The following is a 19,573-nucleotide window of genomic DNA, read 5'->3' as shown; positions in this document are numbered from 1 at the left end:
AACAGGGAGATGCAACATGCATTCTTTTGTCATTAGTAACCAACACTAGTAGTGGTATAATTAGCCATAGTATTCGTACGGAACTGATATTTGGCCATTGCAATGTAAACAGGCAACAAAGCCTGACAAGTGAAAAAGGGGGCTACAGGACATGCAAACCCTGAGAACAATCGAGGCCATTATCCGACTTATGAAAAGTACCTGCGGAATATTTATCATTTATATTTCTTTTGCTCGAAATACCGTAAAACACATCGACGCAGCCATTATCTTACAGGCCCAGGAGTTACAGGACTTTCCATCTCTCTAACTCTTCAGTGTGTCTGGGGTGGTGAGGCGATGTGAGCAGGCGATATGGTTTTTAACCGCCAGGCGGCAGTATTTTTTTATCCGTCTGTGTCACGGCAACACAGGCACCTCCTCGGGCAACCGGCTGTGGGTCTTGCTCACAATGTGTTGTCCCGGATAGGTTGTGGTGTTTTGTTATGCTGCAGGTAGGTGTTAAGAAAGCCGATTTCTTTATGGTAGGCTGTTCAGGAAGGGAACACATAATATAAAATGTTTGGTGTTGTTCCCGTATTTTATTTTTATTTCTGCATGCGGTAATACGCTTCCCGGTTAAGACTGAGCGCGTGCGAGAGAAAACAAAATCATCTTTCTCACTCATTTTTAAATAACTTGAGTATTATCTTCGTTGTCGTTCCCAACATACAGTTTAAAACCAATACAAAAATAAGGACATACAGTCATTCTTTGCGAACTTCTTTTAATCACGGAAGGCGTGGCTTTAAAAATTACTTCTAGATGTAATCGGTAGCTGCAGTACAAAGTAACGAGGCCTTGGTAATATCTTTTTCAGTGAGTGAGCTAATTTAACAGCTGTCCTCAGTGGTTTGATTTCTTATTAGGCAGGTCAGGAGGCATGAGCACACAGGCGCCTTCAAAATGAAATAAGTTACTTTCACACTGCAGACGCATCGCAATTCATGTGTTCATTAGACCTGTGTATAATCTCCTAGTCAGTACTGGCCACTAGTTGATGTATCTCTCACGTTTTAGACATATATTAATGACTCCATGTGTGCTGTCATTCCTATTTCATACAAATTCGAAAAAAAGGATGTCAGCCATAGGTCAGGCAGGTATTTCAGGTGTACTGTTATAGGCATATGAGTACATATAGCTAACATACTAGACGCCATGAATAGTACGTGTAAGATGACAGTACTTATCTTTTGATACTCATAAAGGAATACTGTATTTTTAAAGTGTCATCTTTATTTTAGACTTCTTTCGCCTGTTAAGTACAAAATTCAAACCCAGTTACTAGACAGTGGCTTTCCTTTTGGGGAAACGTGCAAGAAAGCAGAAATCCACTGGCAGCTTTTAGCTTTGTCGTCTGTGAGGCGTTCGCAAATGTTGATGCTCTGCAGGTGCAAAGTGTCCACTTAACCCCGAGCCCAGCTGTGAAGCAGACAGGGATTTCAAAACGTCCGCGGACCGGGGAGCCCTGCAGCTGCCTGTGACGCCCGGCTCTCTGGCGCTTCGTTTTCCGGGGGGGCCTGGCAGCGTGGGGATGCAGCAGCCCGGCCAGTCTCCCGCTGTCAGAGAGGCGGTCCGAGCGAGCCTGCAGAGCGACCCCGTGGCTGCGGACCTCCGCTGCAGCCTCTTCGTCTCCGCGGCTCAGAGCTACAAGCGCGACTCGGTCCTCAGGCCTTTCCCACCCCGGTACGTCAGCGGAGAGAACAAAGACTTCGACGCGCTGGTGAGTGAAGGCTGCAGCCCAGCCTCTGTGGGGTTGTTCAGGATCGTTCTTGTAACGCCATAGCCAGGTTCTTCAAACGGCCAAACTAGGCAGACATACAGTAATGGCCCGTTTTCATCTGTGCATGACTTGCATGGACGTGGCATGACTATACTGTAGTCCAGCGTTTGGCTTAATAAGTTGAATGTGACTGGGAAGTTTAAGGCTTTTATACCTCATTGTAAGCTTGTGGGAACTAAAACATCAAAACTTTATCTTTTTTGTGGTTGTTGACAGGATACTGTTTGGAAAGGGCTTTAGTAAATTCTGCTCTGAATTTGCTCTCTTTTCATATTTTATAATCTCTTAATTAGTAATTTAGTACTCTAGATAATTTTTTTGCCCTCCTTCTTAATGTTGTAGCCAGTGGCTATATCGCCCTGCAACTGACAACTGGCAGCCCACTGAAGCTCAGCAGCTGTGAGCCTGGTCAGTACCTGGATGGGAGACGTCCTGGGAAAAAGCTAAGGTTGCTGCTGGAAGAGGTGTTAGTGGGGCCAGTAGGGGGCGCTCACCCCGCGGTCTGTGAGGGTCCTAATGCCCCCGAATAGTGACAGAGACACTATACTGTAAAAGACGCTGTCCTTCAGATGAGACATAAAATGAAGATTCCTGACTCTCTGTGGTCATTAAAAAAACCCAGACCGTTTCTCAGGAATAGTAGGGGTGTTACCCCATTGTCCTGGACAAATTTCCCCCTGCCGTTTACTAATTATAGCCTCTTAATAATCCCCACCTATGACGTGGCTTCATCGCTCTGTTCTCCTCCCCACTGTGGCTGCTGTCGCATCATCCAGGTGGGGCTGCACACTGGTGGTGGTGGAGGGGAGTCCCCATTACCTGTAAAGCACTTCGTGTGGAGTGTCCAGAAAAGCGCTGTGTTATAATGAGAAAACCTACAGTAACCTTAGTAAAAGCTTTGGTTGACGGGCTTTGAAAAACATTTTTTCCAAGTTTTGTTCCCGCACTTCTGTGTCTTTCCTTAGACATTTTGTGGCACACCAGTGAATTGGACTGTGCCCCTGTATGTGACTGCCTGTAACGGTAGACATTACAGTCAACAGCCAGTCTGACAGCGTGGTGATATACCCCTGTCGTTGTCCCACAGCTGGCAGACGTGAGTTCCATCCCGAGTGTCAGAGACGTGGTGCGCCTGGGACCAGGGGAAGGCGAGGCCCAGCTTGGCCTGGTCCACTGGGTTTTATCCTCCAAGAACTTCACTGTGAAGACCCTGCAGAGGGAAGAGGTAGGTTGTTCTTGCTCCTTATTTTCACTAAAACAAACATCAAGCGTAAACTGTATTACACTGCTGTTCGGGGGGAAAAAAAAACGGTTATTTTACAAAAACTGTACTCGAAAACGTCTCCATAATGGCACACCACTAATCTGGAAATTCAGAGTTGGTGATTGCAAAGTGACCCATGCATTTAGTACATACACTACACAAATCTCATCAGTGACTCATAAGCTTCAGGAGAATACATATGAATGATCTTGGATATTTTATGTAGAGTCCTCACCAAGACAGTGTGCAAGCTAACAGGAGACTTGGGAAATAGAATATAGAATTGAAATCAAGGTAAAAATTATGTTAATATTTTATCATGCTGTAGTAAGACCTTGTTCTATGATTAGATTTGATTGTTGATCACCATTCCACCAAAAGAACATTACGATTAATATAGATTTGTCACCTACAGACAGGTTAAAGGAATGATATTTCTTCAGTGCAGACCAGTTTATGTGAGCTTCTAAGGAATATATGTAGGCACTGTTTTACATTTGCTAGCAAAACAAGGACACCGGGTCATAACCAAAAGTAAAAGGGGAATGCCTTCAAGAGAGAAAATAGAAAGCCATTCTTTGCACTGAGGGATATGGCTGTCCAGAACAAACTTCGCAGAGACATGGAGGCCAGAACTCAGGGCTCCATCAAGAAAGTGGCTGAATGAAAGTTTAGATTCAACAGCAAAGATGCGCGGAATAGGCTCTTCACATGCGCTGTCTTTCCAGTGTTCTACTGTTGATCTTCAAGGTCTTTTTTTTTAGTTTGGCTGCTAAATGCATAATCCTGTCGAGGGTGAGCATAAAGAATCACTTGACCTTGGGCACCTCTGAAGGATAAATGTTCTTTTCGTCCGTCGAGTCCTGCTTCACTGTTCTCTTTCTCTCTGCGGCTCTCCCTGCTGCGGTACCCGCAGTACGTGAGAATCCAGGAACTGGCGGAGCCCGAAGGACGCTGCGTTCCTGCCCCAGACTTCCTGTTTGAGCTGCAGTACTGTGACCAAGTGAACGCCAGGTTCGAGGAGACCAGAGGAGACCGGGACCTCATCTACGCGTTTCACGGGAGCCGCCTGGAAAATTTCCACTCGATCCTCCACAACGGTTTGCACTGTCATCTGAACAAGGCGCGTGTTGAATTTCTTCGCTTCATTCGTTTGGGCAAAGTATTTTAAACTTTTTGATGTTTTGTGATCTGGAGTCCAAAATGGATTGTTATTGAGTTTTATTTCTGTGATAGTCACACGGGTATTCAGTTAACTGTTGAGCAATATTCAGGGATGTCAGTTTCCACTTATAGGATTGCTCCTGTGAATGCTAGGATTGCCCAATGTTTCTCTGCTTATTTTTGCTGTTCATTTTCAGCTGCAATTTCTTGAGATTTTCAAGGCTACAGTTTCATACTGTCAGAGTTGTACATTTAATTTAATTAAACCACTATACACAAGAAGGAGCTGGGTGGGGAGAACAGTGCCGAAAGGTACAGCCTGCCCGTGTGAAGTTCAGGGATATTAATGGGACTGATGGTGCCCTTTGCAGACCTCGCTGTTTGGTGAAGGCACTTACCTCACCAGTGACCTCAGCTTGGCCCTGCTCTACAGCCCCCATGGCAACGGCTGGCACGAGAGTCTCCTGGGACCCGTGCTGAGCTGCATCGCCGTGTGTGAGATCATCGACCACCCCGATGTCAAGTGTCAGGTGAAGAAGAAAGGTAAAGCAAGGTCTAGGTCTCTCCCTGGAGAGGCTTCGTGGAGCAGGGGCCTTAGTACCATGTGCCGCTCGGCGTGCTGCCTTGTTGTCCATGTCATGTTCCTTCTGCTCACTTTGTTGCCAGCAGACATTTTTCCAATGTGAATTGTGAATGCAGGTTGTGAGTGGTATCAAATTTGTGATTGTTTTGGTTCAGCTTTGTGCAATATTTTCGTCCATTTTCAAGCAGAGCCATGGTGTTACAGTGCCATCTGGTGGCGAATGAAAACCCCCATGCTCCGAAGGATGTTCACAATTTCTCATTTTTTATTCAGATGCCATGTTAGTTTCAAATAAATAAAGGTGTCTTTAATGAGAATGTGGAGGAAACAGTCGTATAGTGTCTTGCGTGAAGGGAGGCTGTGATCTCTGTAGTTTGCTGTAGTGCTTGAACAGATGTCCGCATTGACCAGCACAGAAGGGGGAGTTTCCAGCCCCGAGACTGAGACTGCCTGTGGTTTTGTCAGACTCGGAGAGAATTGACAGGCGTCGGGCCCGGGTGAGGAACAGCGAGGGCGGAGATGTGCCTCAGAAGTATTTTGTGGTGACCAATAACCAGCTGTTGAGGGTGAAGTACCTGCTGGTCTACTCGGAGAAACAGCACCGGAGGAGGTGAGTGTCTGTACTGGACACTGTGGGCAGTGCTTACCAAAGGACAGGTTTTAGACTGAGCATGTCCTGATTCACTTCTGTGTATACTCGTCCCTCCTTGAGTTATCACAGTTATCACAGTAGTCTTATTGCAGTGTGTCACTATTTTCCAGCCCGTTTGCTCTTTGCAACAGTAATTTCACTTTAATTTGCTTATTAAGTAGGTCTCCAACCCCAAGCCCCAATCCAAGTTATTTTATAGGTCACCATAAATCGCCTGGTATCTAAAGAAAGAACGCTAAGCATTTGTTCGGTTTAGAAAGCAACGTTTCAATGAAGCGAAGGCTAATCCTTGAGGCATGAAGGATATTCTGATTTTTGTTCGTTGAGTTTTGATCTCCACATTACTTAATTGAACAGTTTAATTGATCATAGTTAAATTGTTGTGGGCCTTTAGAAACTGATGATTTAAAGGCCACTTGTAATGCCTGCTGGACTGGAGCTCTCCAGAATAGGGGCTGGCGATCTTTGGTTTCAACAGAATGCTTAGTAGTATGTGTTTGCTAAGCATTCTGAAGAAGAGCTGTTTTAATGTGTAAGTAAGAAAGTAGTAAAACAAGACAGATGATACCCAGCCACACCGTAAAAAGTCTGTGCCAATGATTGTTCCTAGTAGATTGAATAGTCACTGTCCCGCTAGCAGTATGTCTGGTGATGCACATGTGCAGAGCCCTTCCATGTTGACATAAATATCACTGGCATTGAAATATATAAAGAGCTGCAGCAGGACACCAGGTTTGAAATGGAGTAGATACAAGTACATTGGTCTTGTGCGTCATGTGAAGGCTTGAAGCAGAAGGTTGTTAATTATTCCCATGGGCAGCTGTGTGCTGTGGGAAAATATTTTTGTGTGGGGTGGGGATTCTCATTCTAACATGCCAAGGCTTTGTATAACTCTGTGTTTTTGTATGATTCCAGGCACACAAGGCAAGTATCATGGCTGGCCAGGCACCACTTTGCTATCACGATGTGTCTGTATTTGCTGTTGCTGATAGTCATCGGCGTGTTTAATTCACCAGCATTCCAGTCTTTTTGGAACAGACTTTTCAACGAAAGAAAATGAGAAGCACTTTCGTACATCAGCAACTCTTATGAGTGCCTTAATACATCGTAACCAAGACAATCTTGTTGGGAGCTGTAGTGCCACAGTATGATTTATAAGCCTTGTTCCACATGCTGTTTTGTAATTATTGTTTGCACAACAAATAGTTTTTTTTTTAATGTTCTAATTCTCCTGCTTTCTCCCTCATGATTAGAGAGTTGTTTTTTTCCTTGCTGCTAGACGGATGTCCAGTAATTTGTTTTTATCTTAGTTCTGTTTTTGGATTGTACTGTACCTTTCTCAGTTCAAGCCTTAAAACAAGTAATTTACTAAATGGGTCAGAATATCACAGGCAACAACACTTGGCATGTTTTTAAACAGGCAAAAGTAAACTTTTTGCATAGTTGTTGCTTACATATAGTTGTCCCCAAAGCGTCTAAAGATGGTCCTCCAGCATCACAATAGATGTATAACTAGGATTCTATATCAAGAATTCTGTTTTACTGGGGGAAGACTGATCGCAGTCAATGTGGTCCATATTGCACTATCACTGGCGGAGATCTGTGGTGTGCCAGTCTAGAAAATGCTGGGTTTTCATGACACGGGACGTGTACATTGTATTTGTAATTATAGCATTCCAAGACTTGCCGAAGTGTGTCCTGGTAGTTATAACAAACAAGGCTTTGGTGATGTATTTCTTCAAGAGTTTTTGTTCAGTTTGTTTTACTGTCAATTTGTACAAGCCTACGCTGTGACTGGTCTACACTGTGATGGTTTTTGTTTCCTGGCTCCAGAAGAATGTGCTTGGTGTTCAAAGCCATGCTGCACATGAAGCCTTACTGCATTTGCTGTTCTCGTGTTCTCTAGTTTTGCCTTATGTATAGTCAGAGGATGAGATGAATACAACAGAATTACTTCTGATGAATGTGGGACTTTTAACATGGGTTTTTAAATCTAAAAACCTGCTGTGATCTGTACTTGATTTGTGTTTTTTATACTTTATAAAATGCATAGTACAAGCAGCCATGTTTTCTTTACTATTTAAAGAAGTTTTTTGGGGGGAGCATTATGTTTGGATAACGTGTTATTCCCTGTCATACTTTCGATAAAGAAAATATTTGTTGCCAGTGTGATATTTTGGGGTTTTGTACATTACAGTTCTAGGCCTTAAAACCATATTTGATTTTTCTGCACTTGATACTTAAACATGGTCATAAAAAAATATTCTCTTATTTCTGATGGTGCATTAATTTCTTTTGAGAACTGGGTAAAAAACACTTATTTTTAACAAGCTTTATTCCAAGAGCAGGGAACGCAAAGCTGTGTTTTACACAATGCAGAGATTGCACACAAACTAATGCAGTCCGGATCCTCAATTTTTAAAATTAATTTCAGGAGCCAGTTCTTCAGGATGATTTTACTTTTACATGTGAAATACGTTATGTAGCCCTTTATTGTGCAAAAATAAAGGATACCTTTATCTATGTCTTCATGAAGTCTTCCCAAGTATCTGAAACTCCATCCATCCATTTTCTGAACACTTATTCCTATTCGGGTCACACACAGACACGTGCACACTCACACCAGGTCCAGTTTTCCCAGAAGCCAGTTTACCTTCCAGAATGTCTTTGGACTGTAGGAGGAAAACCCACATCGACACGGGGAGAGCATACAAATACCACAAAGTCAGCACCCCGGGTCCACAGTTAAACCCAGGGCCCCGACACTGCCACACCTGAAATGGACAGGAGCCCATCCAGAGTGTATCCTGCCCGAGGCTGGTTGCTTGTCAGAGGAGACTGGCTCACCTACGACCCTGCATTGGATGAAGCAGTTAGAAAATGGGTGGATGTAAGTTCTTCAGCAGAGCTATGCAATGAAGGCAGGTGAAAAGTGCATATACAGTAAATGCAGGATCCTGGAAATGCAGGACGTAGATAATTTATAATCATGTTTTAAAATAGGAACAAGTAAAGGTTTATTCCATGCAGAAAAGAAACACAACATTTCGGCTGTGGAGCCTTCTTCAACGGGTGTCACAGGTTCTTTTGCAGCCTGTGCATGCGGATGCAGCTACATTCTTTAACTATATTTTAAAATATATAATCATAAGCCTGTTTGTCATGTTCCTCTTTTTGCTCTGTAGCTTCAGTGCTGTGTGGCTTTGTATTTGTGACAATAAGGGTAAAAATAATTGTTTTTCTATAAAGATTGCTTAGTGATATTTGAACCTTACTTGTGCTAGAATTCCATCAATGCAGGAGAGCAAGACTGCCATGAATGGGCTAAAACATGCTATTGACCTGGACGTGGAAGAAGCCAGCAATAAGGATTCACAGCTCTAGTCTGGAGATCCTTCTACTGTACCTCTTTTAAGGCCCTCATTGAGCTCACCTTTGGCCTAGCTGGACCAATTCAATAGCCATTGACTTAAAGAGACCTAGAAAGCTTGCACCCATGGTTGTGAATAATGCATTAGGAAAACTTGATCAAAAGGTCCAGTTTTTCCAAAAGGTGTGCTCAACTGCAGACTGGAGAACAATCTCGTACATGGGAAATGAAACAAGTGGTACAGGTGTTGACACTCAGAGGGTAAGGTTTTAAATAGCAGTCGTACCATTTCCTTCTTAAAGAAAGCCTGTATTATCAGCTCACAAAATCAGCATATCACTTCCATTTCTGTTTATGTTGGCATCTTGTATTCTGTAGTTGTGAGGCTTTGTTGGAACCTGGTAGAATAGTTCTGATGTCTTTTGACAGCATCAGTTTTCCTTGGAAATGTTTTACATACTGTTACAAAACAACTGCTACGAAAAAGCAAGCATCATTTTCTGGGTAAAGGGGTTATTTGCTGTTTTATATGCATGTCCTTGTTACTTCTAGTGTTTGTGCAAAAAAATCTCTGATGATAGTATGTTCTTCTCGGCGAAGGGAGAAATGGTTTTGGAACAATAAGGGCTTCTGTACACAAGGTGAGACCTTTTATTACCTGGTTCAGTTTCGTATAACGTTTACTAAATCTTTGTGAGGGTATAAATAACATTTTACAATGGGACTCTATAAAATAAAGAACCTCTCACAACATTTCCATCTTGGTGGATATGAAACGATGCTTTGTTATTCTGCTGGATGGCCTTGCTCCTCATAGGTTTTTTTGAACATAGGCCAAAAGTAATTCACAGCTAATTATTACTGATGTGCGCCACACTTAATATTGCGACACAGCTTATTTTAATAACTGAGGCACAGAAATGGGAGTCTGTTCTTGTAAGATAAGTGGATGATCATAAAAAGCTGTGGTCGTCTTGGTTGTACAGATATCACAATCTGTTTGGGCGACTTGTGTTCTATATTATTGTATGTTATATGTGAGTCTTTGCATTCAGTGCGTTTCTGTGAGGTTTGTGTTTCAGGTCAAAAATGTTGTTGATTTAATTTGTGCACTCTCAGGGATTTGGTGTTTATGGCTGGTGACACCCCTGGGACTGTGGTTATCTGATTCCTTTAATCATTAAGAATCACTGTGGCTTATTGTAATTACAACAAAGGATTCTTTGTAGTAGTTTGTTGTAGCGTGTCCTGTGTCTGTTACTCTTTCGATTCTGTCCCACGGGGTTATTAGGTGTTGAAAGACACTAGAGGTTTTCACTGCTGTCATTTGTTGAGATGTGCAGTGCTGCATGGTGTGGTGAAGTTGGAGTAAAGCAGGACTCTACCATACTGGGGTCTATATGAGTATATATACTCTATGGTGAGTGGACTGACTTTCTAATCAGTGAGAGTTCTTGCCCCACCCATGGTTCAGTGAAAGTGGCAGACTTTGTCTTTCTTTGTGTCAGCCACAGCTGTCCTCCCATCCAGGTGTTTTCGTCACTTTAGACTCCGGTTCTGTCTCTACCATGTGCTGTTAAAATGCCTGAAATCCAGGGTGCTCTAAACCTCATCCAGCGTCTCCCATGGAACCCTCTGTGTGCTGGTCTGTGCTGCTTTGTGAAATGTAAAATGGGGATCTTGTAAAGAACATACATGGGACTTGGGAAGCATAGGAATGGGCACAGTTCCCGGTTTTCCAAACAGCCACAGAAAGTCTTTAGTTCTCAGATGGGTGTTATTAAAATCCAGCTTGATACCTCTGAACATTTTCTAGATCAAACTATGAAAGCACTGTTTTTTTTCAATTCTGTTTCCCACAACAGTGTCTCCAAAGCTTTGTTTTTATATTTAGATGTGTGCATACAAGAATATTGCACTGTGACGTACAAGGTTGATTTGATCCCATATGCATGGAAAATTCTCAACAAGCAGTGGTTGACGCATATGGTTTCTCTAATCCCTGAAATAAGTGTTAATAACTATTGCATTATGTTAATAACTGTCAAGAAACATTTCTTATTCTGAAATGGATGTCTGAATGATTTTCCCATATAATAATATTAACCCAATTACAGTAAAGTATAGGGTTAATATTAACCCCATTACAGTACACAGTGGTAAATGTTTTTTTTCACACACATTTTAAACAAGTTTTTAAAATTGTTTCTAACATTTTGCTTGTGAGAAATAAGTCTTAGTAGTGCAGGGAAGCCACTGTTTCAGGCTCTGCTGATTTATTTTTATCGAAACAAAGCAGGAATAGAGATGATTTAGTTAAATGTCGGCCGTCACGCACGTTAGGGGGTATTGATTTCTAACCTGCAAGGGCAAGTTGTCTGTGCCACAGAATGAGAATGTGTAGTATGAACAGTTGCTAGATGCATTTTGAAACATGGGGAAATAAACACATAGCAGTATCTTTATTGATCATGACATGATGTGAAACAGAATGGAAGAATAGTTTTCGATCTGAAACAGAAAGTATTACATTACTAATTAAGGGAAGATCATTCTGTCAACTGAAGCAGGATAGTGTGTAGTTAATATTAACTGGAATCTACCTTTCATTCATTTATAAAAAGCACAGTTGCCTGAACTCTATAAGGCAGCCATACTGTACTCTGGTGATAATTGATAGGTACTGTAATGAAGATACTTTCTTAAATGTTACTTTAGTGTTCACCGATTAGCAGAAGAGTTTATTTATACAGACATTAATATGAAGATTTCAGCAACGCATTCTGTTAGAGGTACAGTAACCATTCATTATGTAACTCCATTCACGTATAAACATTTCACTGTTGTCTGTCTAAATCTTGTTTGTGCTCCAAAAGAAGAAAGGGCAATTGTCTGTTGTTTGCAATTTCACTAAAGAAAAGTTTCTTTTATTCCTCTGCTCTTCATTAGGGATCATAAGGTTAAAGCTGCAGATGCTTTCAGAAGGAGAACCACTCAGTAGCTTAAATTATGAAGCAACTGTCTTGGCAAAGAGGCAGCACAGTGGTGTAGTGGTCAGCATTCCTGCTTTACAGCACAGGGGCCCCGGGTTCCGGTCCTGGGGTGCTGCCTGTGTGGAGTTTGTATGTCCTCCCTGTGTTCGAGGGTGCTGTAGTTTCCTCCCACAGTCCAGACACATGGACTTGTAGGATAATTGGCTTTTGGGAAAAATAGCCCTGGTGCAAGTGTGTGTGCGCCCTGCGATGCACTCGCGTCCCTTCCAGGGGGTACCCCGTCTTGCGCCTATTGCTTGTCAGTATAGGCTCTGGTCCCCCGTGACGCTAAATTGGATGAAGCAGTTAGAAAATGGATGGATGTCTTGGAAAGCAATAATAAAGGCCGATCATCTCTTATCATGACAGCTCTCTTTCTCCTGGGGGACTGAGTTCTGCAGCGGAAAGGGGCTGTTTACAATATAACACTTCAGACTCACTCCACAGATGCCACAAGGCTCTGGTTTACACGAAGGCTCGGAAATAAATTGTGACTTTACACAGGGGGAATGTGTCCTAAGATGAATGGTGTGTTATGAATGGCACCACTTAAAATCTGGAAACAATTCTACACATTGGCTTTATTACAATGTGTCATGTCTGAGGAAGACAGTGACATAGTGTTGATGTTTTTCCACCCATAGACTCCTTGGTCTCATTGCATGTAGCTCCAGACCTGTCTGTGTCTCCAGGAACGTGGAATCATGTGGAATGTTTCTTTCTGTTCCTCACTGTTCCTGTTCTGAAGAAGATAAAGCCTGGAATCATTGTTGATGCTAAGAAAATCTGTTGCAGTGAAAAAGATGCTGGTGTTTCAGAGGGTTTCTCCTGCAGGATCTGTCTTTAGCCAGAAAGAAATCCAAACTGTTTTAGTGGTTTGTCCGAGGAGCTTCTGTGACTATCTTTCATTGAAGGCAAGACCTTATAGTGAATGACACTTCTTTGAAAGGGTTCAGTGATTAAGTTTCCTTGTTTCACAAAATCCAATTCATTTTCTTATGCACAGAAATTAAAGGGGACCTTTAACAAAACTGACCATTGTTTTCCAGGCCAAGGACATGTAATTTATGTGCTGGCAGTTCTGTAATTACAGGATCATAAAGCTTTGGAGCTGTTATACAGTAACCAGTTGTGATGTCTAGTGCTGTCCTTGGGGAGTGTAGTGTCTGAATCGCTAAATGAGCTGACACTGGTGGGCAGGCCCCAGCCTCTCTTTCTCTTTTGACATCTCCTTTGTGAACTAAATCTGCAGGATCAGGAGTGTGCAATTAAAGACTTAATTAGAACACATCAGGCTGCTACTGTATGTTAGCTGCCTGAATCAGTTGAGAACATGTCATTTTAATTGTTCTTATAGTAGCCCATGTCCCAGTCTGTTTAAAACTGTGACCTTGTCATGTGCTTTTTTGTGGTTTAAAATCTGGTCTGCACTTAAGACTTTTCCATTGCCTAACCTTATTTATTACAGAATGAGCTTGAGTCTAGAAAATGAGCAATTTTGTAGAGCCCTGTGTCTTGCCATCCATTGAATCACATGAGAAATATCTGCAATTATTTCTGCAGCAGTGGGAAGTATCCCAAAGCAAGACACAGACACAGAGGCTACATCTGCCTCCAGCTTCATCCAGTCTCCAGGCTGGAATTTCCCAAACACATGGGTGCTATTGGATCCAGGATTGGAGTAGAACACCTGGATGCTATCGGAAAACATGCGCAGGGTGTGAGAACTGATGTCTGAGAAGTTTGTTTTTTGCAAATACTTCCAAATGTGAAACCATATTCACGAATTAAGGCAATCTGGCACATTGTGCAATCTTTATTTATCACATGTACTACTATAATTACAATATTTGACATAGCAAAGCCCATAGTTTTCCATTCAAACAATTACTGGACCTACCTATACAACAACATTTACATTTTATTATTTAAATTTAAATATGGAAAGTAGGCCTAAGCAGAATCATTTGAAGTTGATTTCAATTTTTTTTTTTATTGTTCTTGTTTGCTGAAGCGTGCTACATTTCTGGCTGAACTGGGTTCTCATGATGAGGGCTGGTTTTCTCTGAAGAGTGGAATTATTCTAGTTTTTCAGGCTTTGCTGGGACAGCTAGGGACCAGGCAGACAAAAAAGCCCTCTGCATTAGTCTGTGAAAGAAAGAAAAGGCAGTGTGATCGTGCTGCATTAAGATCGCTGCATTCGAATGCCCAGCAGAACAATTTGATTGGTTTAATACACAAGTGGACAATGAAATACAAGATCAAAAGTAAAAAAGCGTTTCGTTTTTACAGTGCAATGGTACTGCTGCTAGGGAGGAAAAATACTTAGCTAAAAGCTCTAAGAAACAACAATTGAAAATTAAACTGTTCAATCCCTCAATCTAGCATCTTTCAAGAAAAAGGTTTGTACTGCATCAGAATCACCATTTTTATTTAAAAACCTAAATGAATCTACAGAGATTTCTCTTTCTTTATAACAAGAAACAGGACAGGCATCTTCTCCATTCAGAAGACCTCTATGAATTGGCTTCATTACTCTGCTCTCCTCCCCACTGATTGCTGATGTGTGGTGAGCATACTGGCGCACTATGGCTGCCATAGCATCATCCAGGTGGGGCTGCACATTGGTGGTGGTGGAGGGGAGACCCCATTACCTGTAAAAGCACTTTGAGTGCAGTGTCCAGAAAGCGCTATATAAGTGTAAGCAATTATTATTATTATTATTATTATTATTATTATTTTATTATTATTCAGAGCCGAGATGTAAAGTCCTGGGGCTGGAGGGCTGGTCAGTGTGTCTGCAGGTGGTTCAGGTTTCTTCAAAGCAGCAGCATCTGAACAGCCCAGAGAATCTAGTGAATTGGTCCCATTATGCCAGTGATGGTTTGAGTTGATGTGAAGAGCTGAGCTGGAATGAAAGCCTGCAGACACACCAGCCCTCCAGGACCAGGACTGGACACTCCTGCTTTAGGAAAAGGCTCATCTGTCCAGCAAACGACTCCAGAGCCACCTGCCTGATGGGGCCGCGTGAACCAGACAGTTTGTGCTCGGTGCTGCCCCCCGCGGCCGGCACTCACCTGCAGGCCCTGGTGGCAGGCGGGCTCCTGGCTCTGGCCGAAACCGCGGTGCACGCACCTCCCGAAGCGGCGCAGGCAGGGCAGGTCGGAGGAGGGGCAGGCCTCGTGGCACTGCGGCTGCTGGATGACGAAGCAGCTGCTGCAGGAGGTGTGCTGGCACCGTCCCTGGCAGTCCCTGTTCTCCAGCACCACAGCCCTGCAGCCACAGACTGAGAAGTGAGGCGCTCGGCCTTCGGCTCGTCACCCTTTCAACGACGGACACGTACAGGAAGTCTGAGTGCAGCCGGAGCGCCGCAGCAGCTTTAACATCAAGAGCTCCAGAGGTGCAAAAATGGGTACAATTTTTAAACTACATAATTGTTCTCACATGCCAGCTGCTGGTATTTCATTACTCCTGCATGTCTTTGCCCATACATGCGACTTGAGTCGGTCAGTAAATGCTTCCATTAATCAGCATTGTGGGAATGAAGGACTTGGTTTGTGACCGGAGAAAGACACTGGAGGTTTTGAAGGAGTGGGAGATGCTGAACACCTACCTGGCTGAACATATTTCGGACGGGTTCTCTCTGCAGAATTCCCAGGTGCATTGCGGTCGGCAGACCTCCTCCTCCATCTGTAGCACTGTAATCCACAGCAAGACATGTCACCGCTGATCCTTTCTACACTACTGTGTGGACCAATCTGCTTTTAATTTAAAAATATAATCTGAGGTTTTAAAAAGCCAACAAATGAGTACTGTAACAAATAGCATGTGAAGTATTTTTTAATGCCTTTTGGTACAGGTTTCTAAAAATCTATTGCAAAAACTGTTTTTACACTTGGAACATTTCTTACTTTATGTGCTCTACAGCGTTCTTCTCCAAGGCCTTCCTTCTTCAGAACATTAAACCTGTTTACCATTGGTTTTGTAGTTTAATCTAGTGTTACACTGTTGCAGCCTGGATGTTCTTAACCTCACAGTATGGAAAATAGTCAATGAAAAAGTGGCACTTGAATATGATTAATGTCAGCCACGTCCTCACCAGTAGCTTGTGCACAGCGGCACGCTTAGTCTGTTAAAAAGAGAGAGGTAGCTGAACATTTCCTTAAAGATAATCATTTTAAATAGAAAAGAACTGATGAGGCTGCGTCTATGTGGATTATCACACCTCCTCAGGACTGTCACCTTATGAAAAAAGTACTGTACGACCACAGGAATTTCACACTCTTCCAGAGAATAATGTTTTCCAAATCCTGTTCATATAATCCTCTGAGGCAATTGAATTATTAACTGTACAGATGCAATTAAGATAAGTCAGGCACTTTAGTGAAGTTCAGATGAGATTGGAGCAGTGATTATTGTTTTACTGGCATGACAGACTGCTTTCAACTTGAAGGAAGCCTTGACTTTGTGAACCTTTTTCACAGCTTGTATATCAAAGCAGGTCTTACTGACAATAGGTCTAGCAAGTTAATAGAAAAAAAACAACATAACAAAACAGTGTAAGATTTGCATGCATATCTTCAAAGGCCGGTACCTGTATATAATTTCTTACAACCATTGACAATATCAGAGCAGTCCTTTTCCCAAGAAAATCATAATACTGGCAATGGCACAAGCCACTTTAATTCATAGCAGCCCTGGGACTTACTGCTGTAATTTTACAACAAGCACTGACAAGACCTTTCACTGCAGAGATTTACAGCTTGCATAGGCTATCAAAATGTGATTTGCAATGCAGAGGTAGGTACCTCAACAGTTGCAAAAGAACATTTAGATTAAGATGCTTTAATGTTTTAGCAGAGCCATGGCTTTTAAAGTCCCTTTGGTCATCACTCTTGGTAATTAACATTGATAAAACTAGAATTGCTGGCCTTCATCAAAAACTTATGATTGTTTATTACATGAAAACATCACATTCATTCACACTCGAGCATTTAAACATAAATTGACAATTGTTGCTACTCAAACTTTAGTTGTGGATTCTAAAATGATCTGATTCTTTGAACATCAAACAAAGATCCTATATGATTACAGTGTTTGAATTTTCTTCTCATTTCTTGATCACCCCTAGCACATTAATTATGACACATTTAATGGCAATTAATTACTGTCCTTTTATTGTGAGCAAGTGTGATTATGACAGTCAAGAAAAGTGAGGGGATATTGTAAGATTTGTATAAAAGACATTGAGCATCTTTTTTCCTCAGAGTGAAAATGGAATAATGTTACCGATGTTACAAAAGCAACATCGTCTGAAAAAGTTAGCTATAGGTTATTAGCAGGTAGAAAAAAGTGAAGCCCATTCTACTTTAGAGATTACACTAAGAGTGTTTGGAAATCCTGTTTGTTGGCACATTGTTATTGTGTGATTAGTTATTCAGACAGTGGGCTTACCCTCTGTACAGATTCCCTTCAGCTCCCCGCTGGGCTCCTGCTCTCGGAGATCCTGGTAGACACAGCTCAGTCCCTCATCACACTTGCCCAGGTAGTCCCACTTTCCTCCACAGCTCTCCCCAGCAATCCGGGCACAGACTGGGCAGCACCCACAGATACCGGTGGTGATCCCCCCTTTGCACTGCAGTTTCAGGGCCCTTTTCGGGGTACAGTGAATCCGCTCGCACTCGGGGCAGTGGAGAGCCTGCAACGTCACCCCTTCCCTGGGGCCCTGGGCCCCTGACAGCTCCAGAGTCCAGACAGCCAGCGCCAGCACCAGGGGTGCCTTAAACCTGCTACATGGCATCATTGCTGCAGTCTTATCTGAATGCCTTTGAAACAAGTCCAGTCTGCTGGCTTTATACAGCACGCTGGGCTTATATGGTCAACAAGACCTCTGCTTTATTGGCCTTGTAGCCAATGGACTTAAGCAAAACAGCAACGCAGGGTTTACTGCAAGCACAGCCCATGGCTGTTGTTGATTACCAGTTAACATTATCTTTACAATCTCTGTTTTTTCCATGTATTCCTTATTTTGAACAATTTTAGATAAGTTCTTATAATATTGAAAGACTAAGCCTTTTGTGAATTGAGTCACGTGATGCAGAAGGGGGCAATTTAGTCTATCAGATCCAAAGATAATACTGTTTCTGGCAAGGACAAGATTAGGTCATTGGCGGGATATCTGAGAAGATCCATATGTGCTTGAAGTCAACATGGTTGCAATAAAATGTTACTGTCTGGTTACTCTGGGACAGACATAGATTGAGATCAGATAGCCTGAATAAATCAATCTGTTTTCTGTGCAGCAGAATAGTGCGACTGTTTACAAAGATTATGGATAAAACCTTATCCTTTGCCAATAAAATCCTGATTATCTGTTAAATTGGTTTTCCAAGAGTTTCTGCTTCCATGCAAAAATAGTTTAATGAAATGAAAGACAATTTGCAGAGGAGCTAAACATTTAAATGTTAAACTTGACAGCTCGTCACTGGAGATGTGAGGAAGATTTTGCTAAAATAGAGTTTGAGCTGCTGTCCCATTGGGAGCAACAAAATCCCTGTTCCTGTGCCCAGAGAGCTCACCAGTCAGGATGTAATCCCTTACATTGAACCAAGACGATGAGCAAGGGCAGCGTTCCAAACTCTTAATTTTTAACCCCGACTCCAGCCTGTGCCAGCCCAGGCACAGGTCCTCCTGAAACGATGGAGTGTATAGCCTGTAGACACCTGGGTCCAACCAAGTGTGCAGGAGGCCAGACAGGAAGAGGATGTGGTTGACATGCTCTGGGATTTCTGTTTGAACCAGTACCACAAACCCAGCAGATAGTAGGGGGGTCCAACACACAATAACAGAGACATTCATTTTCAGGGTTTTCATTCTTGCTTTGGAGATGTAGTCATTCTTGCTTCCCATCAGAACCATAGAGTGGGCAGAAAAACAAGGGGGTGACAGAAGCAATCTCCCCCTCCAAATCACAAGCCATCACAGGTTGTCTCTCAAAAAGGAGTTTAAGTTGCTCTAGATGTTGGTTCACAAGCAATGGTAAAGGGAAGCCTGAGGTTGGATGGGGCATGCATTGTACTGTGGGCGTTGTAGGTCCGTCTGTTCTGAAGCAGGACAATCTATGTCTTCAACCATGGTCATAAACATTGGATAACGACTGAACGGAGAGGATCACAGGTACAAATAGCTGAAATGAGTTTTGTCCTCAGTATAGTTGGGCTCACCTTCTAGGACAAGGTGAATAGCTCAATAATCTAGGAGCCAGCTGAGGTAGTTCATGCATCTGTTATGTAGCCTCCTGAGTAGCTTCCTTTAGAGATATTGGTATGCCCCCCCCCCACTGTATGGAGACCCTGTGGTTGGTTCAGTACACCTCCTGACTGGTCAGGGCACAAGTGGGGACCCCCCAGAAAATCCTTTCTAGAAGAGATTTGTGCAGCATGAGGGACTGAGAGGACAGCCAGCTGAATTGCTTTGAGATGAGAGGGGAGAAGGGACCTTGCTGCCCACCTTTGTCACCCTGCTGGTTTCCTGCAGGAGCAGCAGATAACCATGACAGCCAGTGGGTTGACACAGCAAGTGAGGAAAGTGAACATGTTATACAGGATCTCCTGTCAGCGCTGCCTAAAGTTGCCAATTTTCACACACTGGGTTTTAAACGGGGCTTTACACTCCTACACTAAT

The 19,573-nt window shown here is 42.8% G+C and overlaps 2 protein-coding genes across 2 annotated transcripts; one reads left to right on the top strand and one right to left on the bottom strand.

Moving 5' to 3' along the window:
• The first annotated feature begins 435 nt into the window (after positions 1-435).
• Positions 436-7,756, top strand: parp16 (poly (ADP-ribose) polymerase family, member 16). The gene is made up of 7 exons (XM_088921973.1): positions 436-494; positions 1,434-1,765; positions 2,913-3,050; positions 4,006-4,212; positions 4,625-4,796; positions 5,302-5,446; positions 6,404-7,756. The coding sequence occupies exons 2-7, from the start codon at positions 1,577-1,579 to the stop codon at positions 6,546-6,548; spliced, it is 996 nt and encodes a 331-aa protein (XP_088778099.1). The 5' UTR covers positions 436-494; positions 1,434-1,576; the 3' UTR covers positions 6,549-7,756.
• Positions 7,757-13,695: 5,939 nt separating this feature from the next.
• On the bottom strand, positions 13,696-17,690 carry LOC148831313 (insulin-like growth factor-binding protein 4). Its single transcript, XM_088920020.1, has 4 exons — positions 17,345-17,690; positions 15,504-15,588; positions 14,968-15,163; positions 13,696-14,038 (listed from the first exon to the last, which is right to left on the bottom strand). Exons 1-4 carry the CDS (start codon positions 17,688-17,690, stop codon positions 13,982-13,984), a joined length of 684 nt encoding a protein of 227 aa, XP_088776146.1. The 3' UTR covers positions 13,696-13,981.
• Between the last annotated feature and the right edge of the window lie 1,883 nt (positions 17,691-19,573).

Source organism: Atractosteus spatula, chromosome 7 (assembly GCF_055471065.1).
Source record: "Atractosteus spatula isolate fAtrSpa1 chromosome 7, fAtrSpa1.hap1, whole genome shotgun sequence".
NCBI lineage: Eukaryota > Metazoa > Chordata > Actinopteri > Semionotiformes > Lepisosteidae > Atractosteus > Atractosteus spatula.
This window is presented reverse-complemented; position numbering and strand designations above follow the sequence as displayed.